This window comes from Archocentrus centrarchus, chromosome 11 (genome assembly GCF_007364275.1).
Source record: "Archocentrus centrarchus isolate MPI-CPG fArcCen1 chromosome 11, fArcCen1, whole genome shotgun sequence".
In the NCBI taxonomy this organism is placed as follows: domain Eukaryota; kingdom Metazoa; phylum Chordata; class Actinopteri; order Cichliformes; family Cichlidae; genus Archocentrus; species Archocentrus centrarchus.
This window is the reverse complement of record NC_044356.1, coordinates 9,490,084-9,514,156: the sequence shown is the minus strand read 5'-3', so window position 1 is coordinate 9,514,156 and position 24,073 is coordinate 9,490,084. Positions and strand designations below refer to the sequence as shown.

General features: G+C 43.1%; 1 protein-coding gene across 1 annotated transcript in view; it reads right to left on the bottom strand.

The window, feature by feature from the left end:
* Positions 1 to 24,073, bottom strand: part of myo1g (myosin IG) — an 83,036-nt gene that overhangs the window by 32,828 nt on the left and 26,135 nt on the right. The window contains exons 16-21 of the mRNA XM_030740957.1: positions 23,668 to 23,875; positions 22,951 to 23,174; positions 21,534 to 21,678; positions 18,592 to 18,696; positions 17,871 to 17,984; positions 12,722 to 12,879 (exon numbers count right to left, since the gene is read on the bottom strand). Coding sequence (XP_030596817.1) covers positions 12,722 to 12,879; positions 17,871 to 17,984; positions 18,592 to 18,696; positions 21,534 to 21,678; positions 22,951 to 23,174; positions 23,668 to 23,875 — 954 coding nt within the window. The remainder of the gene's footprint in view (positions 1 to 12,721; positions 12,880 to 17,870; positions 17,985 to 18,591; positions 18,697 to 21,533; positions 21,679 to 22,950; positions 23,175 to 23,667; positions 23,876 to 24,073) is intronic.

The following is a 24,073-nucleotide window of genomic DNA, read 5'->3' as shown; positions in this document are numbered from 1 at the left end:
AGGGGAATCTAAATCTCGAAAATGGTGAGTTTTTGCCAAGGGGGAGGGGTCCTTATGCCCCTTTGAACTTTGATCATTCGCCATGAAATTTTGATTGCCTCTCATTCATACCTACATGATCCAATGTGCATCAAACTTCTCCAGTAGGATGAGGGTGCCCCCCTGAACACATACATATGACAATATTTAATATCAGTCGCAGCGCCACCTAGTGGGAACAGGAAATGTCATATTTTACACTTGGAGGTCCAGCTCCAAGGTGGTTTAGCAGAACCATCTCAAATTTCACCTGGAAAGCCTTAAGAAGTTGGACTTACTGTGTTTTCAAAACTGTGAGTTTTTGGCAAAAGGGCGTGACCCTTATGGGACGGCAAAGTTCGATGATTCGCCATGAACACAAAAATGGCTGTAACTCAAAGCCAACTTGCCCAATCTGGCTCAAACTTCAGTGGTGTGATAAGCATGCTGCCCTGAACACACTCATATGCATAAAGTCCATAAACGTTAGAGCGCCGCCTAGTGGCAGCTCGGAATATCTTAAAATAGCAAGTTTTTTGAGTAGCCCCGGAGCTACGTTTTATCTACATGTATGAAAATGTACATGCTCATGTAACATACTAAGACGTACAAAAAAGTCTCTTGGACCCATACCCCAAACCCTACAGGAAGTCGGCCATCTTCAATTGAAGGTGTCAATTTTTGCGATTTCCACGCCTGCTATTTGAACGAACTTGTCCTAGGGCATTTCACCCAGTGACACCAAATTGGCTCCAGATCATCTACACAAGTAGCCCATCAAAAGTTATTCAGGGTTTTGTAGAATATTGAACGGTGTTGCCATGGCAACCCTCTGAATTTGGACTTTTTTCAATTTCAAATTCACAGAGATTCTAAACATCAGCCCCTGGGCTGTGCTTTCTCTATGTACCTGAAAATGTGCCTGCTGATGTAAGATGCTAACATCTACAAAAAACTCTCTTGGACCGATAGCCCAAACCCAACAGGAAGTCAGCCACGTTCACTTTAAAGTGTCATTTTTGCAGCATTTTTCGCCTTTTTCAGGCCTTTTTGCCTCAACTCCTCCTAGGGCATTTGACCCAGTGAGACCAAAATGGCTCCAGATCATCCACACAAGTAGCCCATCAAAAGATATTCATGGTTTTGTAGAATATTGAACGGTGTTGCCGTAGCAACCCTCTGAATTTGGACTTTTTTTCCATTTCAGGCCCAGATAGGTTCTAAACATCAGCCCCAGGGCAGTGCTTGGTCTGTGTACCTGAAATCGTGCATGCTGAAGTAACATCCTAACACGTACAAAAAAGTCTCTTGGACCGATAGCCGAAATCCAACAGGAAGCCTGACATGTTCTAATTAAGGTGTCATTTTTGCAGCATTTTTCACATTTTTCAGGCCTGCTATTTGAATCATCTTCTACTACAGCTTTTCATCCAGTCACACCAAAATGGCTCCAGATCATCTACACAAGTAGCCCATCAAAAGATATTCATGGTTTTGTAGAATATTGAACGGTGTTGCCGTAGCAACCCTCTAAATGTGGGATTTTACTCATATACCACAGTGCACCAAATTGTTACATCTCTGACATACATTGTCCGATCTGCCTCAAACTTCACAGGCTTAATGGGAGGGTAAGGGAGACCGGACACACCCCTCTATCAGCTTTGTTTCACACTCATAACGCCACCTAGTGGCAACAGGAAATCAGTAGGACACTGATACTCATCATCCTATGGTCATTACAGTTTCATTGATGGCTGCAGGCATTACATAGAGCATTGTGACATATTAATTAGTGGGCACTCACCGACGCCACCTAGTGGAAGCGGGAGACGATCGACGCGAAGTACGGCTAGCCTGCTGAGCCGTCAGCAGCCGGGTGAGCCAGCTACTCTCTCGTCTGCGAGAACCTCCGAGCGCGGTTCGGCTGGAGCGTGCCACGGGTCGACGCGCGGCTTGGCTGGAGCGCGCCAGGGGTCGACGCGCGCCGGGTGCGAGGGCCCGCTCATCGCCGCTTGCGGCTTTAATTATTATTATTTTATTATTCAGGCAAATGAATTGGCTTTTTGGGGGCTTTATCATATTCAAAAACTCATGAAACTTGGCACATGCGTCACACCTGGTGAAAATTTAAGTATTTTAATGGGCTCGGGCAAGGGCGCGCCCAAATGGCTCGCTAGCGCCCCCTAAACTGGAGCCCCACCGCTGTGTTTCACGTACATGAATGAAACTTCATACACATGTATATCATGTCCAGGCGCACAAAAAATCCTCTTGGAGCCATGCCCTAAACCCAACAGGAAGTCCGCCATTTTGAATTAATTATGCAAATTTGGCGATTTGCAGCCCTCACACTTTTTCTAATAACTCAGAGGTTTTAGACGTTATCATCTTCATATTTGGTTTGTCTAACCTACACCCCCAGGGGAATCTAAATCTCGAAAATGGTGAGTTTTTGCCAAGGGGGAGGGGTCCTTATGCCCCTTTGAACTTTGATCATTCGCCATGAAATTTTGATTGCCTCTCATTCATACCTACATGATCCAATGTGCATCAAACTTCTCCAGTAGGATGAGGGTGCCCCCCTGAACACATACATATGACAATATTTAATATCAGTCGCAGCGCCACCTAGTGGGAACAGGAAATGTCATATTTTACACTTGGAGGTCCAGCTCCAAGGTGGTTTAGCAGAACCATCTCAAATTTCACCTGGAAAGCCTTAAGAACTTGGACTTACTGTGTTTTCAAAACTGTGAGTTTTTGACAAAAGGGCGTGACCCTTATGGGACGGCAAAGTTCGATGATTCGCCATGAACACAAAAATGGCTGTAACTCAAAGCCAACTTGCCCAATCTGGCTCAAACTTCAGTGGTGTGATAAGCACCCTGTCCTGAACACACTCATATGCATAAAGTCCATAAACGTTAGAGCGCCGCCTAGTGGCAGCTCGGAATATCTTAAAATAGCATGTTTTTTGAGTAGCCCCGGAGCTACGTTTTATCTACATGTATGAAAATGTACAGGCTCATGTAACATCCTAAGACGTACAAAAAAGTCTCTTGGACCCATACCCCAAACCCTACAGGAAGTCGGCCATCTTCAATTGAAGGTGTCAATTTTTGCGATTTCCACGCCTGCTATTTGAACGAACTCGTCCTAGGGCATTTCACCCACTGACACCAAATTGGCTCCAGATCATCTACACAAGTAGCCCATCAATTATTGTGGAAATCTTTAAAAAATATTAAACGGCCTTGTCACACCAGGCCATTAAATTTGGCCTTTGTTTTTCTCCCTCACCACCAAAATTGTTTGTGCACTTGTTCGCACATGCTTTGTCTGATCAGGCTGAAAATTTAATCACTCATGTACACACCCAGGCTGAATCCATAACTACAGATTCAAGACTGTAGGCGCAATAGCGCCCCCTACAGAAGCAAATGAAAATTTGTATGACCGTCCACAGAATTAGTTTTGCTCTGAAATACATGAAATATCTTTCACCATTCCTTACAAAATCCTCATCTATTTGATAAGCCTCCTGCCCTGAACACATTGACATGCATAAAGTCCATAAACGTTAGAGCGCCCCCTACTGGCAGCTTTAAATATCATAATATACCATGTTTTTTAGCTAGCCCCTGAGTTACATTTTATCTACAGCTCTGAAATTTTGCACACTCATGTAACATCCTAAGACATACAAAAAAGTCTCTTGGAGCCATACTCCAAACCCTACAGGAAGTCCAGCATCTTCAATTGAAAGTGTCAATTTTTGCCATTTTCAGGCCTGCTATTTGAATGAACTCCTCCTAGGGCATTTCACCCAGTGAGACCAAATTGGCTCCACATCATCTAGACAAACAGCCCATCAAAAAAGTCAATCAGACCCATGCCCTATTTTGCATGCTGGAGCCGTGACCACACCCCCAAATATTCCATTGCGTCTATGCCGAGAGCAAAAGATACCTTTTCCTATAAAAGAATTCAACTTTCTAGAGACCCATCACGATCACAAAACCTCCGAGTGCAGCACGGGTCGACGAGTGCCACAGGTCGACGCGCGCGGAGTGCGAGGGCCCGATATCACCGCTTGCGGTTTTAATTAGGGCCCGAGCACGAACTGTGCGAAGGCCCTATTTTAATTGCTTCGTTTATTATTATTATTTTTTTTTTTTTTTTTTTTATTATTATTATTATTATTATTCAGGCAAATGAATTGGCTTTTTGGGGGCTTTATCATATTCAAAAACTCATGAACCTTTGCACATGCGTCACACCTGGTGAAAATTTAAGTATTTTAATGGGCTCGGGCAAGGGCGCGCCCAAATGGCTCGCTAGCGCCCCCTAAACTGGAGCCCCACCGCTGTGTTTCACGTACATGAATGAAACTTCATACACATGTATATCATGTCCAGGCGCACAAAAAATCCTCTTGGAGCCATGCCCTAAACCCAACAGGAAGTCCGCCATTTTGAATTAATTATGCAAATTTGGCGATTTGCAGCCCTCACACTTTTTCTAATAACTCAGAGGTTTTAGACCTTATCATCTTCATATTTGGTTTGTCTAACCTACACCCCCAGGGGAATCTAAATCTCGAAAATGGTGAGTTTTTGCCAAGGGGGAGGGGTCCTTATGCCCCTTTGAACTTTGATCATTCGCCATGAAATTTTGATTGCCTCTCATTCATACCTACATGATCCAATGTGCATCAAACTTCTCCAGTAGGATGAGGGTGCCCCCCTGAACACATACATATGACAATATTTAATATCAGTCGCAGCGCCACCTAGTGGGAACAGGAAATGTCATATTTTACACTTGGAGGTCCAGCTCCAAGGTGGTTTAGCAGAACCATCTCAAATTTCACCTGGAAAGCCTTAAGAAGTTGGACTTACTGTGTTTTCAAAACTGTGAGTTTTTGACAAAAGGGCGTGACCCTTATGGGACGGCAAAGTTCGATGATTCGCCATGAACACAAAAATGGCTGTAACTCAAAGCCAACTTGCCCAATCTGGCTCAAACTTCAGTGGTGTGATAAGCATGCTGCCCTGAACACACTCATATGCATAAAGTCCATAAACGGTAGAGCGCCGCCTAGTGGCAGCTCGGAATATCTTAAAATAGCAAGTTTTTTGAGTAGCCCCGGAGCTACGTTTTATCTACATGTATGAAAATGTACAGGCTCATGTAACATACTAAGATGTACAAAAAAGTCTCTTGGACCCATACCCCAAACCCTACAGGAAGTCGGCCATCTTCAATTGAAGGTGTCAATTTTTGCGATTTCCACGCCTGCTATTTGAACGAACTCGTCCTAGGGCATTTCACCCACTGACACCAAATTGGCTCCAGATCATCTACACAAGTAGCCCATCAAATATTGTGGAAATCTTTACAAAATATTAAACGGCCTTGTCACACCAGGCCATTAAATTTGGCCTTTGTTTTTCTCCCTCACCACCAAAATTGTTTGTGCACTTGTTCGCACATGCTTTGTCTGATCAGGCTGAAAATTTAATCACTCATGTACACACCCAGGCTGAATCCATAACTACAGATTCAAGACTGTAGGCGCAATAGCGCCCCCTACAGAAGCAAATGAAAATTTGTATGACCGTCCACAGAATTAGTTTTGCTCTGAAATACATGAAATATCTTTCACCATTCCTTACAAAATCCTCATCTATTTGATAAGCCTCCTGCCCTGAACACATTGATATGCATAAAGTCCATAAACGTTAGAGCGCCCCCTACTGGCAGCTTTAAATATCATAATATACCATGTTTTTTAGCTAGCCCCTGAGTTACATTTTATCTACAGCTCTGAAATTTTGCACACTCATGTAACATCCTAAGACATACAAAAAAGTCTCTTGGAGCCATACTCCAAACCCTACAGGAAGTCCAGCATCTTCAATTGAAAGTGTCAATTTTTGCCATTTTCAGGCCTGCTATTTGAATGAACTCCTCCTAGGGCATTTCACCCAGTGAGACCAAATTGGCTCCACATCATCTAGACAAACAGCCCATCAAAAAAGTCAATCAGACCCATGCCCTATTTTGCATGCTGGAGCCGTGACCACACCCCCAAATATTCCATTGCGTCTATGCCGAGAGCAAAAGATACCTTTTCCTATAAAAGAATTCAACTTTCTAGAGACCCATCACGATCACAAAACCTCCGAGTGCGGCACGGGTCGACGAGCGCCACAGGTCGACGCGCGCGGAGTGCGAGGGCCCGATATCACCGCTTGCGGTTTTAATTATTATTATTTTTATTATTATTCAGGCAAATGAATTGGCTTTTTGGGGGCTTTATCATATTCAAAAACTCATGAAACTTTGCACATGCGTCACACCTGGTGAAAATTTAAGTATTTTAATGGGCTCGGGCAAGGGCGCGCCCAAATGGCTCGCTAGCGCCCCCTAAACTGGAGCCCCACCGCTGTGTTTCACGTACATGAATGAAACTTCATACACATGTATATCATGTCCAGGCGCACAAAAAATCCTCTTGGAGCCATGCCCTAAACCCAACAGGAAGTCCGCCATTTTGAATTAATTATGCAAATTTGGCGATTTGCAGCCCTCACACTTTTTCTAATAACTCAGAGGTTTTAGACGTTATCATCTTCATATTTGGTTTGTCTAACCTACACCCCCAGGGGAATCTAAATCTCGAAAATGGTGAGTTTTTGCCAAGGGGGAGGGGTCCTTATGCCCCTTTGAACTTTGATCATTCGCCATGAAATTTTGATTGCCTCTCATTCATACCTACATGATCCAATGTGCATCAAACTTCTCCAGTAGGATGAGGGTGCCCCCCTGAACACATACATATGACAATATTTAATATCAGTCGCAGCGCCACCTAGTGGGAACAGGAAATGTCATATTTTACACTTGGAGGTCCAGCTCCAAGGTGGTTTAGCAGAACCATCTCAAATTTCACCTGGAAAGCCTTAAGAAGTTGGACTTACTGTGTTTTCAAAACTGTGACTTTTTGACAAAAGGGCGTGACCCTTATGGGACGGCAAAGTTCGATGATTCGCCATGAACACAAAAATGGCTGTAACTCAAAGCCAACTTGCCCAATCTGGCTCAAACTTCAGTGGTGTGATAAGCATGCTGCCCTGAACACACTCATATGCATAAAGTCCATAAACGTTAGAGCGCCGCCTAGTGGCAGCTCGGAATATCTTAAAATAGCAAGTTTTTTGAGTAGCCCCGGAGCTACGTTTTATCTACATGTATGAAAATGTACATGCTCATGTAACATACTAAGACGTACAAAAAAGTCTCTTGGACCCATACCCCAAACCCTACAGGAAGTCGGCCATCTTCAATTGAAGGTGTCAATTTTTGCGATTTCCACGCCTGCTATTTGAACGAACTTGTCCTAGGGCATTTCACCCAGTGACACCAAATTGGCTCCAGATCATCTACACAAGTAGCCCATCAAAAGTTATTCAGGGTTTTGTAGAATATTGAACGGTGTTGCCATGGCAACCCTCTGAATTTGGACTTTTTTCAATTTCAAATTCACAGAGATTCTAAACATCAGCCCCTGGGCTGTGCTTTCTCTATGTACCTGAAAATGTGCCTGCTGATGTAAAATGCTAACATCTACAAAAAAGTCTCTTGGACCGATAGCCGAAACACAACAGGAAGTCAGCCACGTTCACTTTAAAGTGTCATTTTTGCAGCATTTTTCGCCTTTTCCAGGCCTTTTTGCCTCAACTCCTCCTAGGGCATTTCACCCACCGAGACCAAAATGGCTCCAGATCATCCACACAAGTAGCCCATCAAAAGATATTCATGGTTTTGTAGAATATTGAACGGTGTTGCCGTAGCAACCCTCTGAATTTGGACTTTTTTTCCATTTCAGGCCCAGATAGGTTCTAAACATCAGCCCCAGGGCAGTGCTTGGTCTGTGTACCTGAAATCGTGCATGCTGAAGTAACATCCTAAGACGTACAAAAAAGTCTCTTGGACCGATAGCCGAAATCCAACAGGAAGCCTGACATGTTCTAATTAAGGTGTCATTTTTGCAGCATTTTTCACATTTTTCAGGCCTGCTATTTGAATCATCTTCTACTACAGCTTTTCATCCAGTCACACCAAAATGGCTCCAGATCATCTACAGAAGTAGCCCATCAAAAGATATTCATGGTTTTGTAGAATACTGCACGGTGTTGCCGTAGCAACCCTCTAAATGTGGGATTTTACTCATATACCACAGTGCACCAAATTGTTACATCTCTGACATACATTGTCCAATCTGCCTCAAACTTCACAGGCTTAATGGGAGGGTAAGGGAGACTGGACACACCCCTCTATCAGCTTTGTTTCACACTCGTAACGCCACCTAGTGGCAACAGGAAATCAGTAGGACACTGATACTCATCATCCTATGGTCATTACAGTTTCATTGATGGCTGCAGGCATTACATAGAGCATTGTGACATATTAATTAGTGGGCACTCACCGACGCCACCTACTGGAAGCGGGAGACGATCGACGCGAAGTACGGCTAGCCTGCTGAGCTGTCAACAGCCGGGTGAGCCAGCTACTCTCTCGTCTGCGAGAACCTCCCAGCGCGGTTCGGCTGGAGCGTGCCACGGGTCGACGCGCGGCTTGGCTGGAGCGCGCCAGGGGTCGACGCGCGCCGGGTGCGAGGGCCCGCTCATCGCCGCTTGCGGCTTTAATTATTATTATTTTTTTTTTTTTTTTTTTTTTTTTTATTATTCAGGCAAATGAATTGGCTTTTTGGGGGCTTTATCATATTCAAAAACTCATGAAACTTTGCACATGCGTCACACCTGGTGAAAATTTAAGTATTTTAATGGGCTCGGGCAAGGGCGCGCCCAAATGGCTCGCTAGCGCCCCCTAAACTGGAGCCCCACCGCTGTGTTTCACGTACATGAATGAAACTTCATACACATGTATATCATGTCCAGGCGCACAAAAAATCCTCTTGGAGCCATGCCCTAAACCCAACAGGAAGTCCGCCATTTTGAATTAATTATGCAAATTTGGCGATTTGCAGCCCTCACACTTTTTCTAATAACTCAGAGGTTTTAGACGTTATCATCTTCATATTTGGTTTGTCTAACCTACACCCCCAGGGGAATCTAAATCTCGAAAATGGTGAGTTTTTGCCAAGGGGGAGGGGTCCTTATGCCCCTTTGAACTTTGATCATTCGCCATGAAATTTTGATTGCCTCTCATTCATACCTACATGATCCAATGTGCATCAAACTTCTCCAGTAGGATGAGGGTGCCCCCCTGAACACATACATATGACAATATTTAATATCAGTCGCAGCGCCACCTAGTGGGAACAGGAAATGTCATATTTTACACTTGGAGGTCCAGCTCCAAGGTGGTTTAGCAGAACCATCTCAAATTTCACCTGGAAAGCCTTAAGAAGTTGGACTTACTGTGTTTTCAAAACTGTGACTTTTTGACAAAAGGGCGTGACCCTTATGGGACGGCAAAGTTCGATGATTCGCCATGAACACAAAAATGGCTGTAACTCAAAGCCAACTTGCCCAATCTGGCTCAAACTTCAGTGGTGTGATAAGCACCCTGTCCTGAACACACTCATATGCATAAAGTCCATAAACGGTAGAGCGCCGCCTAGTGGCAGCTCGGAATATCTTAAAATAGCAAGTTTTTTGAGTAGCCCCGGAGCTACGTTTTATCTACATGTATGAAAATGTACATGCTCATGTAACATACTAAGACGTACAAAAAAGTCTCTTGGACCCATACCCCAAACCCTACAGGAAGTCGGCCATCTTCAATTGAAGGTGTCAATTTTTGCGATTTCCACGCCTGCTATTTGAACGAACTTGTCCTAGGGCATTTCACCCAGTGACACCAAATTGGCTCCAGATCATCTACACAAGTAGCCCATCAAAAGTTATTCAGGGTTTTGTAGAATATTGAACGGTGTTGCCATGGCAACCCTCTGAATTTGGACTTTTTTCAATTTCAAATTCACAGAGATTCTAAACATCAGCCCCTGGGCTGTGCTTTCTCTATGTACCTGAAAATGTGCCTGCTGATGTAAAATGCTAACATCTACAAAAAAGTCTCTTGGACCGATAGCCGAAACACAACAGGAAGTCAGCCACGTTCACTTTAAAGTGTCATTTTTGCAGCATTTTTCGCCTTTTCCAGGCCTTTTTGCCTCAACTCCTCCTAGGGCATTTGACCCACCGAGACCAAAATGGCTCCAGATCATCCACACAAGTAGCCCATCAAAAGATATTCATGGTTTTGTAGAATATTGAACGGTGTTGCCGTAGCAACCCTCTGAATTTGGACTTTTTTTCCATTTCAGGCCCAGATAGGTTCTAAACATCAGCCCCAGGGCAGTGCTTGGTCTGTGTACCTGAAATCGTGCATGCTGAAGTAACATCCTAACACGTACAAAAAAGTCTCTTGGACCGATAGCCGAAATCCAACAGGAAGCCTGACATGTTCTAATTAAGGTGTCATTTTTGCAGCATTTGTCACATTTTTCAGGCCTGCTATTTGAATCATCTTCTACTACAGCTTTTCATCCAGTCACACCAAAATGGCTCCAGATCATCTACACAAGTAGCCCATCAAAAGATATTCATGGTTTTGTAGAATATTGAACGGTGTTGCCGTAGCAACCCTCTAAATGTGGGATTTTACTCATATACCACAGTGCACCAAATTGTTACATCTCTGACATACATTGTCCGATCTGCCTCAAACTTCACAGGCTTAATGGGAGGGTAAGGGAGACTTGACACACCCCTCTATCACCTTTGTTTCACACTCATAACGCCACCTAGTGGCAACAGGAAATCAGTAGGACACTGATACTCATCATCCTATGGTCATTACACTTTCATTGATGGCTGCAGGCATTACATAAAGCATTGTGACATATTAATTAGTGGGCACTCACCGACGCCACCTAGTGGAAGCGGGAGACGATCGACGCGAAGTACGGCTAGCCTGCTGAGCTGTCAGCAGCCGGGTGAGCCAGCTACTCTCTCGTCTGCGAGAACCTCCGAGCGCGGTTCGGCTGGAGCGTGCCACGGGTCGACGCGCGGCTTGGCTGGAGCGCGCCAGGGGTCGACGCGCGCCGGGTGCGAGGGCCCGCTCATCGCCGCTTGCGGCTTTAATTTTGAATTGTAATTCTGAGCATTTTTGGCTTAAGGTGTTTTGGAAAACTGTGAATAATGACCAAAAGGTAATAAGAAAAATAAGAATTGTTGTAAGTTAGTAGCAGTAGTAATATTAACATCAAAATTAATTTTAAAGACCTGTTTAAATTGCTAATGATGCTGGGCTGTCATTTGTTTGTACACAGGGTCGGGGGGGTGGAGTGTGTGTGGGTGTGTGTGTGGGGGGGGGGGGGGGGGGGGGGGGGCTAATTTGTACCTAAAGTTCGAACAAATTCAGTTATGAAAATATTTATTAATCAAGTGTGTGAAATGTTCATACACACGATTCACACACAGATTTGTGAGTACACACCGTTAGTAAATGAGGCCCATTCACTTTATTCCTTGACTCCACTAGAGTAGCTTTGCATGATTCAGAAGTTCAAAATAATGCTCATTAATCTTTTGTTGGGCCCCTCAATTCACCCAGCTTTTTTCTGATTGGTTGCCCCCTCACAAACAGAAGGTTATAAAAGCAGGTGGGCGGAGCTTCTGCGCTCACAGTTACAGTTGTGTGTCTGACTATGTTTGGAGATCCACTCTCACTGACATCATAAAGAGCCAAGAGTAGAAAAAAAAATGAAACCGCATTTAAAGTAGTGTGAAGAATGAACTTTTTGTTGACAGGTGTTACTCGCACATACACAGACTTCATTATGTCAGACTTTGGTGAGGTTTATATAAGCATTCACTAAATAAGAGCATATTTATGTCAGAAAAAAGGAAAAGCATAATAGCACATTATATAACTGGTCTAATAGATGTTTTCTGCTAGTTCCATATTTTGATATAAGAGCCGATGGTATTTGGTACTTTTACCCTGACAGTAGTGTGTATTACAAGCTAATTACTTTGTACTAACAATACAAATGGAAGGTGAAAGTAGAGCGTGCACCTCGCCCAACCCAAATTTTCTGTGGGCTACTACGTCCTACACTGCAGTACGTCCCAACTAATGTTGTCATAGAAATTAATTTTATTGGCTTTTAAAAACTGTAAAATTTGATTTTATATTTTTATTTAAAAAGTTAGATTCACATGAACGGATCATGGCATCTATAGCCTGGATACAGTTTATTTGTGTATGCTATTTTTGTGTAGGGTTTGTAGTTCACTTTGCATTATTGTGAGTAATTTAATTTTAAAATTAAAACTGCACTGTGATAGATGAAAAGTTTTTCCTATGATAATAGATGGGATTTTTTTAAATTTTGAAAAGTTTTGGTGCCCATTGAAATTGAAAAGGAAATCATATGTTCTGAGGCCCCCAGGGAAGGAAGTTTTCGAGATAGGAAAATTGTTCCTATCTCACAAAAGTAAAGGATCATTTAAAAAATTCCTGGATTCAGATCATGATCCAGCTCAGCACCAAAATTGAAGCAACTCCAGAAATTTTGATTGAATTCTGCTCATAATTTTCGGAGTTATCCTGCAAACAGACCAACATGATCGGTGGGTGAGGTAAAAAGTCTGTAACTGACCGTGTGAAGTGGTCCACCATCGCTCCCACCAGTTCGCCCACTCGGTCCTGGTTCGGGTACAGCTCGCCTCGCTGCAGGCACATCAGGACGTCATCCTGGGAGGACGTGTGCAACGCCACCATCTGGTCGACCCCGGAAGTCACGCTTAGTCCCGTAAACTGTGGACAAAGAACACGTTAAAGAGTCGGATCTTAGTCAGAGTCGAGCTTGAACTCGTGCCTTGCATGATTTTTTTTTAATGTATTTTATGATTCACTGACAGAGAAATAACCTTTGTAAGTGCTGAAGGTCTGCTGTTGGTACTAATTAAAGTGAAGAAGCATCTGTGAAGCATGCAAATATTTGTTTTAGTATCATTGTTCCTCAGTTTTCATACAGATACTGCAGGCATTTGTTTTAAAATAAATAAATACCTTCTTATGGGCCCTCCATACCCTTCACCTCTGATGGTATTTTCATCAGAGGTGAAGGATATGGAGGAGGGTATCCTCCTTCCACTAAAGCTGCATGCATGACCTGCCTATAGGCTGACCTTTAATATGCAGCGACACAGATTGCAGCATTGGAAATTCATTTGTATAACAGTGTCAAGGATTAATGTATAAAACCTGTGAGTTTAATACAGTCCAGTGCAGCATATCTTGGATAAAAAAAATAAATAAATAAAAAATCAATGCCATAAATGAAACCAGCGGATTATTTCTGCACTGAATATGTAAGCCGGAGGTGCACGTGTGTGGATGCAGTGAAAGGAAAGTCATGAGCCGTGACCCAGTTGGAATTAATGTACTGATTTACAGCAACTGAGAGAGAGAGGAGGGCGGCGGGGTGCAAATAAAGAGGAAGAGAGAAAGAGAAGAAATATATCCATATAGGTCAAAAACTAAACCCGAAGAGAGACGTGCAGACAATCAAAGTTTTGTGGGTTTTTAGAAAGCAAATGGGAGACAGACTGGACTAAGCCTCTTACGGCCTCCAGCCATACAGGTTAATCCAGCGGGACAATGTGCAGGATGTCCCAGCACTGATGAACTCTGGTTTAACCTGCCCTTCAGTGGAGGGGATGCAGCACAGCTGATTTAGCAGTGTGAGGTTATTTACTGTGTCCCTAAAAAAAAATGTAATAAATGACAGATTTTTTTACTTTGTTTTATTATATCTGCAGAGCTTGTCTTTGCAGTAGCTGTGCTCAAATTGCCAAGTTATCCTCTTTAGGACCTCAGTTTGAAGTCATTTTTTTAAACATCAATAATCCTGCTGTATTAGGCTTTATCCATAGGGCCATATGGCCTAAAATAACACAAGACAGATTAGATTTAAAGCTAATTTATGATCTTTTTTTCAATTCATTGTCTAGTTTGGTCTATAAAGTTTCATAAAACAGAAAAACAAGCTTAGGCTGCACCGCAATGCAACACATCATCATTCAGGTGCACACTTTGTCCATCCAGCAGCTAAAAACTAAAAATATTCTATTTATAATTATAATATTAATGTCACACATTTAATTAAAACTCCCCTGGATATTTTAAAAACCTGTTTTATATTAGTGGCATTTACTTTGAAAGCCTCGGTTACTGAGGTGAAGCAGAAAGCAGATAAAGGTTCAATGTGGAGCACGAGCAGATTCAGGATGATTCTTCATGGCCGATAAATCTGACCTAAATTCAACCAGAACTGACTCAAAAGAGGTGTTACAAAGACCTGGTCCTCAATAAATCCTGAATTAAAATCTATGGGAGCATTTTATAGCCTCAGAGATGCCATACTCTAAAACTGTTGAGATGTTGTGGTTCAATTCAATTCAATTTTATTTATATAGCGCCAAATCACAACAAACAGCCGCCTCAAGGTGCTTTATACTGTAAGGTAAAGACCCTACAATAATACAGAGAAAACCCAACAGTCAAAACGACCCCCTATGAGCAGCACTTGGTGACAGTGGGAAGGAAAAACTCCCTTTTAACAGGAAGAAACCTCCAGTTGAAGTCATTTCCTGTTTTATTTTGAAATCACTGATTCTCGTGTATTCCTGTTAATTTTATTTCCTCTCTGTTGTTCTCTCTCTCTCTCCATCCATGCACCCTTCTTCCTCCTCCACCTTTATTCGTGCCACCTGTGTTTTCTGTCATACCTGTTCTGTTGCTCCTGATTGATTTTGGATTTATTGTCCCTACTTTGATTTTATGTACACAAAGTTGAATATTTGACTGTCATAAATACTTGTTTATCTTTTACATAACAAATCAGAGTTTAATGGCCATTATAAACTGTAGCAATACTCCAATATAAACAATTTATTAGCATTCTTGTTCATTAACTTTCTATCAGTTATTTAACCAATAACTGTTAACCTTACAAGGAGTTTATGCAAAGTGGATGCAGAGCTTTATTTTCATAAATCACTGAGCTCAGTTGTTTTGTGTGCCTTTGTTTTGAAGCCTGTGCAAACATAAGCTGCCAGTAAATCAAACTCAAACCAGTCACAGCTATGCAGAGAGATGCTTCAGGGTTTGACCTCAGCTGTGACCTGGGTGACAGAGGTGCGCTGCTTCTTTAACGCTTTATTCTGAGTTTCTGACCTGGATAAGACTCCTATTCCTCATTCTGAGCCGCAGAGCCTAATGGCACCAGCTATCTTTAGCCGCTTCACTGCTGCATAATGATGGTTTTTAACCCTCTGGCATCTTGCGAGCGCTCTCTCTCTCTCTTCTTCTCTCTCCATCGCTCCTCTGTCTCGAAAACCACTGCTGGACGTCCAGCTGTGCTGACTCACTACATCTCATGAAGGTGTTCGCAAAGTCTGATGGCACTTGCACACTCTGTTAATCTCCAACTTTTCTTGGGATCCATTTTAGTCACGAAGTCTCTCAAATTCACCACGGTGAGGAATTAATGACTTTTTTGAGGACTGATATAGAAACTAGTAAAAAGAAGTAACAAGCAATGACACATTATGACAGAAATGTCATTAAATGTGGCAGAAATCACAACAAAATAGCATGAAAATGTCATCAAACATCTTATATCAAAGCGCTACAGCTTTGGTGCGAATGCCAGATGAATACTTTAAGGCAAGGCAGTAATTATACTTCAATGTCAGTAATTGTACTTTCTTGCATGTTCTCCCCGTGCTTGAGCGGATTCTTACTGGGTACTCTGGCTTTCTCCCACAGTCCAAAGACATGCATGGGTCAGGTTAACTGGTGAATGTAATAAATTGACCGTAGATGTGAAAGAGAGCGTGAACGGTTGTGTGTGTGTGTCTTAGTGTTAGTCCTGCAATAGACCGGCGATCTCCCAGCACCAGGCTTCATGCAGCAGCACATCAAGCTATAGAAGAAAATCCTGATTTCTGTTATTTCAAGAGAACTTAAGCATCAGATTAAACACTTTCAGCCTCGTGCCCTGCAGAGCCAGTGGCCCTTTGAGATTCCTGATCCAGTTTCTCAGCTGAGGCCACGAAATGAGCCAAGTTCGCCCCATATGGCAGAAAATCTAACGCTAAGCTTGGCAGCTGCCTCCCAAGCATGATCACAGCCTCACATGTTGACCACAAAACCTAATGTACACACACACACAGACACACACACAGACACACACACACACACACACACACACACACACACACACACACACACACACTGACTGACCAACAACCTCATGAATCTTAAAGGTCACCAGCCCTGAGAGCAAAAGGAAGGCTGTGTTCTCTCTGTGTGAGTCCTCTTATTGCTCTTGTACTTATTGATGGATGGCAATGACCTGGGTCAAACAGGATGGAAGGTGTGTGTGTGTGTGTGTGTGTGTGTGTGTGTGTGTGTGTGTGTGTGTGTGTGTGTGTGTGTGTACAACTGAGGGGACAGAGGAAGAAATAAAGGACAGCCAGAAGAAAGCACAAAAAGTCTGACTCACATTCATAAGCTGTTAGGGAGAGTCTTTTGTGTTTGTACCTCACTGTAAGGTCAAAAACCTACAAACCATTTTTTTGTTTACGTTCCTTGAAGGATTTGCCTGACAAACATGATCAAAACATTCATGTTATTTTCACGGGTAAAACTGGTCGAGATACAACAGCAAAAGCCTGTTAATACTCCGGCTTGTTAAATCTCCCATTTTTGAAGTTTCTCCAAGTAAACAAGATGTATCCAAGTTTCCAGTCGTATATTTCCAGCACACCTGGCAACCCTCGATCTGATTCGACAGGTCTGTGTTCGGCTAATCTCTTGCTATCTTAGTTGCTGCTTCAATACTTCGGCTCTGCTTTGCTGCAAAGACGTGTTAAAGGCGAGACTTTAAAATACACCAGCATAAATGTTGGGATGAGTAGCAGGTCCTGATTTTCAAGCCTTAATAAAGCAACACACACACAGCCAGATATGGATGTAATGAGATGTAATAGTGGTCCAATCAGACCCTCACTTATATCATACTTTGTAATAAAGAAAGCAAATGCATGTGTCTTCAGTGGTGGTTATAATAAATAAAAAAAAAATCTGTCAACTGATTTGGTCACTAAATGGTTGTGAACGGGGCCACAAAACATGAGCTGTATTAACAGAGAGCACGATTAGCTGTTTTTACATTTGCATATACGTACTGTATACAGTACAGTGCAGGGGGGGTGGAGTCTATCCCAACTGTCACAAGGCAAGAGGCCTTTAGAGCTACGGCTAATTTAGAATCACCAGTTAACCTAACGTGCATGTCTTTGGACTGTGGGAGGAAGCCGGAGCAGCTGGAGAGAACCGATGCAGGCACAAGGAGAACATGCAAACTCTGCACAGAAAGAACCCTGTTGGCCGGTGAATTCAAACCTTTTTACCGTGAGGCAACAGTGCCAACAATGCACCGACGTGCTGTCCAGTTATAATTTAATTTGAGCCACAAAAATGATGCACGATAGTGAATTTGTACCACTAGTCAAATGCATTATGATTAACAAATCTGCAGCTTGTACAACAGCAGGAAATCTCTTGCCAGTCATTCTGATGCCACATGAAAGCTCAGTAAGACAAACAAGGACAAAGACAGTAAAGTGAATCTGAAAATAGTAGCAGTGAAGGTCGGAAGGGATTTCTTCCCTGCTTGCAAATGAGTGTGTGCGAGCTTGCATTCAGAGTGCACGTTCTCCCGTGTGAGTACTTACAGCATCTAAAGGAAGCTTCTTTAGAACCTTGTACTGTTTCTTTGGCTCTAGTTTGTAGATGTACTTGTCTGTGATGAGCAGGCCCCGATCTGTGCTTCTGTTGAACCTGTTCACCTGCGAGAGCAGAGGAGAAAGAAAAATGCTTTAACACGTTTGTTCATTTTCTATTTTCTGTAAAGAGTCTTGCAGGATCTTTTCAGTTATTTCAGCTCAAAAATATGTTTTCCTGGTGGAGCGACAAAGAAGCAACACACAAAAAAAAAGACTGTGGTGGGTCTGTCAGTCGGAGGTTGCTTCAGTTCCCTGTATCAAAGGCTACGTAGCTTTAAATATAAGCTCCACTCGTAACTTAGTGGAAGCCCTCTCTCTGTTCAGCCGCTGATATGGAAAGTGTGGCCATTAATATCCCAGGGGAGACGATAAGAAGTTCAGCATGAGGTAAAATAATAAGCAGGGCTTCTTCAAGGCTAAAGGAACTTGAGGACTGAAATCATAGTTCAGTTCCTTTCACGATTGATCCTGAGATTACTTCCTGAGAAGGCTGTGTTCACTGGTGGGACATGAAATATTGAAAGGTGAGCTGGTACAAAAGAGAGGAAGCACGGGGGGGGCAGTGAATGAGAAAAACATCCCAAAGCTAAAAGGAAGCAGCAGGAAAAACTCCTTGTGGCTACAAAACAGACATTTCCATTTCCCTGTGTTCTTTCCCCACACACTGTACCTTCCTACAGAAGCCTGAGAAGAGGACCTGATTGTACTTGTCTTTGTTCCTCAGCTCTTTGGAAATTCGGATGAAGCTGGAGCTGGTCTGAGGGCAGTCTAGAACCTGCGGAAATAAAAGACCAGTATTATTTCAGGAGGCCGGCTGAGGCCACCAGCTACAGTACAGATGGCATAAGAATACATTTAGTCACAAAACTCTAGGTGACCTGTTTCAGCCTTTATATCGCTTTAATTCCATGAGCAGCGGATCAAAGCTCGAGGCCCCGGGCTGCTGTTACCAGACACGGAGTTTGCCATGCTGTTTGAGAGGGACCGAAGCTGATGAGAAATACAGTCGGTAGCAAATCTAACAGCATGTTACAATCGTCCTCCTTTAAAGTGCAGCCATCACAGTCATTTCTTTACCATTTCTCTGACAATCTATTTTACGTGCATTAAAATCCGGCACAAAGCCTGAAGCAGTGGTTCCCAGATGGTGAGCGCTGAGAGAATTCAGGTGCGACAACGATGCGTTGATTTGGCATTAATGCAGAAAAACATCTAAATTAATTCGCTCTCAGTGTCAGAACTTTCTGCACATTAATTTTACTTAGAAAAATCTCTTCTATCAAAGCAGACCGCAGTCTGTTTGAGCTTTATTATGAGAGCGTGGCACATCAAAGGCCCTGACTGACAGCAGGGAGGCTAAGAAGAGGGGAAAACAGGTCACTTTCTTCTGTCATTCAAACCACAACTAACCACCAGCGCAGACTATACACCAACTAAAGGAAAGAGGAGACAAAAAAGCAGCTGGGAGTACAGTGAAAGCTAACTGCCTGATGGCTTCAGTTGGACCAAAGACGTCAGCATCCCTTAGTCTGAGTGTGTGCTAACATGATGCCGTGAAAGCCTAAAGAGCAACTTTGAAACCAAATATCCCTTATGAGAGAAACTTAGCCTACTTCAAACGAGCGCTGAGTGTGAACCACGAGGCTCCGTGACCGCCCGTTGGTTTGTGTTTTATAAGGTGATGGAGGCAAAAACTGCAGCAGCCATGCCACAAACTGACTGAGAGGAGCATTTGTCTGACAGTGTAGTCAAAAGAATGATGTCAGAAGGTAAAGGATGTATTTTCCACAGATATTATTATAGGCGTACCCTTATATTACAGTTGGTGTTGGAGGCAAGAAGTATGCGGGCGCGGTGCCCAAACTTTAGTCTGAGGATTTTAAAATATCTGCCAGGTTCCTCAGTTCCAGAGGGAAATCTCAATAGTACGCAGTACACCGATACTCTGGTGTGTTTCCAAGCTTCTACCAACAGTTTCCTGATTTAATGACAATACTGCCCTTCAACCGACCTGCATGAAGCACGAACTTCATAATAATCAGTTATAATTGAAACATTCTGATCTGTGAATAACGCTCATTCAAAATCTCAGAATATACAAGACTCGACTTCAGTACTTTGGCCATCTCATCTTGGTGTTGAAACTGGATGTGACAAGTGAAGATCTCACTGAAATACATACAGCAGTTTTTGTAACTCAAATGAGTTATTTAAAATAATTTACATCAGGAAAACATCTGTGAGGTCACAGATCTTGTGAGAAGTGGGGTCATTTCTCCATGAGCTCCTACACAGTCAGACATCAGGAGTCGGCCGCTCTGACTGTTTAAAGTTTATAGCATTTTGCATTAGCGTCACCTTTTAGACCTGGAGAACGCCTGCATCTTTTATATACAGTCTGTGTATAACCAGGAAACTAAGACTCGTTACTGCTTTGATACATTTGACTTGAAACTTAAAGGAGCTAAAATCAATCAGCTGTGGATGCGTCAGGTCATTATTCAGTGGTCCGTGTGGGAGAAAATCACTGTGTCCAAACACAGCTCATATCAGCAATGTGAAATTTAGGCAAGTTTAGGCACCTTTTGTAGGTCTGAGACTGGACATGATCTCCTTGATCTCAGTGAAGTTCAACCACAGGCAAGTCAGGATTCAGGCTGGCTGAATGCCACAATGCATGTACTAATCAATAAGGTCATCACGGAATTAAATACAATCACATGAACTTAGGTCCCATAAAGGAGGCCAGAGAGTCAGGGGCCGGCTGATAAACCAGCGAGGGGAATGACTCAGGACTCTCGGGCAGTCACGCTCCCTGAAGGCATCTTTAAAGTCAGAAAACAACCTCGGATTAGCTGCTAAATGAAGCAACTGTAGGGCTCATCAAAGCAACGCTGTGTTCACGAGCCGCATCCTGCTCTGGTCATGCTCCGCAGCCCGAGGCACGTCACATGCGCAGTATACATTCACAACAAAACACGATCCTATACACAGCAGATCATTCAAGCCTTTTTTTTTTCCCCCAACCGTGACAAATTCATGTGAAAATTTCCTGCCAGTGGGCTGCAAAACATTCAGCTGAGCTGTTTGTACTGAACGGGGTCATGTGCACTGAAGACATTCTGCTGTTTTGGAAAGTAAAGAAGTTAAAAAAAAACAAGTAGAAAATATAAAACACTGAAAACTATTAAAAATGTTTACCTACAAAGCACTTTAACTTTTTTTTTATATCTAATATTATTTATCATTAGATGTTTTATATCTAATATTATTTATCATTAGATGTTCACTGTTTTTAAAGAAATGTGTTTTTTTATTTTAAAATCATGTCCTGCTTTTCCAGTGACTGATTACACCTGGCAACAGCCAGCAGGCTGCAGCAACCACTTGGCAACTGGTTGCACATTTTCCTCCTCCAACTAAAAGTTGTCACCAGCCAGTGTGGCCTGTGTGACTGAGGCCTAAATCTTGAGGAGCTCATCTCAAATTCAAGATCATTTTAAATGATGTGGCTGCAAATGGCTGCTGACTCTGTTTTCATGTTTCTTTCGGTTCTTAAATTTAGTTTTCGTATACTTGTACAATTTGCTGCGTACATGCTGTGATTCTTACATTTGCCAGGTAGTCCCTCTCCCAGGCTCGGCTGACTCCCCAGTCTTTCCTCTCTCCGCTCAGAGCGGACAGAGCTGCCACCTTGGCCCGAACCTCCAGCATGTCAGACGGCGGGATGTTCTTCACAATCTGCCTCGCCCACCACCTGACGCCAAGGGATGAGAAGGAGACAGCACGCTATGAGGGTGGATATTACTTCAAAGGCGCAAAGAAAGACGAGTACAGTAGGAGGAACATCTGTAAGTCAGTCAGCGAAGGATAAAAATAGAATTTATCTGTGGTGCCAAAACTTATTGTTGTTGTTCAAACACACCCAAACACTCCTTCTGTAGAGGCTGAGAATTTAGTGACCTGAAGAAATGAGTTGATTTCAACTTATGTGCATTAAAGGAAACCAGATTTTAATTTACTTTATAAAGTGAAGATGAACGAGAGGGAGGAAGAAAGAAAAGAGAAAAGGTAGAGAAGAGGGGGAGCTCTGAGCTCCACTGCACAGACAGTGTGCACAGGGAGCAGTCACTGTATGGGAAACACTGCTAACACAACAACTTTCAGCTAAACTATAAGAACCACTTATTCAAACCAGGAGCTGTACTTACTCAGGCCCCCAGAAACACATCCACCAAGTTTGAAGTGGATCAGAGGAACCACTCTCACATCTGTGCATCCAGGCTTTAGCCTTCAGTCAGTTAGCTTAGCTTAACAAAACAGCTGTAAACGAGTGGGAAGGCCTGTTTATCAATACCCCTGAATGTTAATCCTTTATTAACCTCTAAAACGAATCCACTAATTAAAAAGTTACATCTTTTTTGTTTAAACTGTTAAAGTGTCTAAAGTGTCTCACATCGGAGCAGCGACTTCCGGAGATGAGAAACGAAGGTGAAAATCCCCAAAGATGCATTTTCTAAATCTGGCTCAAGAAGTCACGTCAGTCCCCAAAGACCACCATCTGATAATACCCAACATGGAGTGTATGAAACCGCATCCGTTTTTATGAAGGCTACAGTTATGAGAAACACGGCTGCTTCAAGTGGCAGGTGGGTGGCAACAAAGTCCTCTTAATTCCTCTGGAAGCAGGAAGGATGTGCTTAGTTTTCATGTGCATCTGAGATTGTTTGTACCTCAGTTTAAGACCTGAAAGGACCAGGTGATTTTTATTATGTCGTGACAGGTAAAACCTTAGAGTTTAAGAGTGTAACTCTTTTTTTTACCATGACTGTACTTGGCAAACTGTCAGACTATTTCTTTGAGGATTTTACTTCCATGTTGGAACCTGATTTCTGCTTCTGTTCAGTACAACTGGATTTCTCCGATATAACTTCACTTACAGTGTGTGTAATGTAAAATATCTTCAGTATTTCACAGACCAGAGTTGCATAATTTTATGGGGTGTAAGTTTCCATCTGTGGGCTCTGACCTGCGATGCAGCATGACTGTGATCTTGTGAAACTGGGACAGCGCTGCAGGTGGCTTCGGCCACTCCACGCTCTTCCCGTAGTCAGCCATGGTTCGCACATTAGAAAACCTCCCCTCCACCTCCCAGAAGTGCGCCTTGACCTTGTAGCGCTTATAGCAGCCCATGATGGCGTAGATGGCCCTCATCCGCCGGCACCTTGTACGAGCTAGAGCCCCACGCCACACCTGTGGGTTGGGTTTGATAAAAATGGGCATGTTAAAGACACAAAACAAGAGAAGAATTATTGTCTCCATATCTCACAGTGCCGAAGGCAAACTTTTCCTCCAGTAACAGATCCATACTTCTCTACAATCGTTAAAGTAGGTCAGAGAAGAGAGAAAAGAGAAGGGTATTTCATTGAGCAAGCAAAGTAATTGACTTTAATGCAGCTGTGCTCTGGATCGCATTAATTATCCCAATTATTGTTACAGGAAATTAGGATTCATGCTGGCAGATGAATCTCAGTCAAACATAACCGAGAGCCACATATTCATGAGGCTGAGACAAACTGCAGCGTCTGCTCTGAAACCCTGAAGCCTGGTGGAGAGAACATTGTGGGTGATTAGCACACTACCTGAGCTGTTCCTGACACTGAATTCGATGTCAAATAATCAACGTCACACGCAGGTATATAACATTACATCAGCTGTGGAGGACGGTGACACTCTCATGTCTGACCTTCTGCAGGAAAAGCACCAGGATGGGGATGAGGGTGGCTCTCTCCTGCTCCAGGGTGAAGAGAGAGCGCGGCGTTCGCACAAACAGCTTCGTGTGGCCGTACGCCACGTCGTCCTGGAAGCCGTGCTGGGTGACGATGGCCTCCACGGCCTCCCTATCTGATCCCATCAGGTGGTTTGGCCAGGTGTACTCACACGTCATTTTATACCTGAACAACATTCAACAAGAATCAGAGATGAGGAGTATTGTTCAAAGTTATGTTCTTGTTCAAATCTAGACTATTTCCAGCACTAATTAAACACTTTAATTGGCCCTGAAAGGTCCTGTTTGGATCCCTTGCGTGTGTGCTGCAGACCTCAAACTTGCACAGAGAGAAAATTTAACTTGACCCGACTTTAATGTCAAT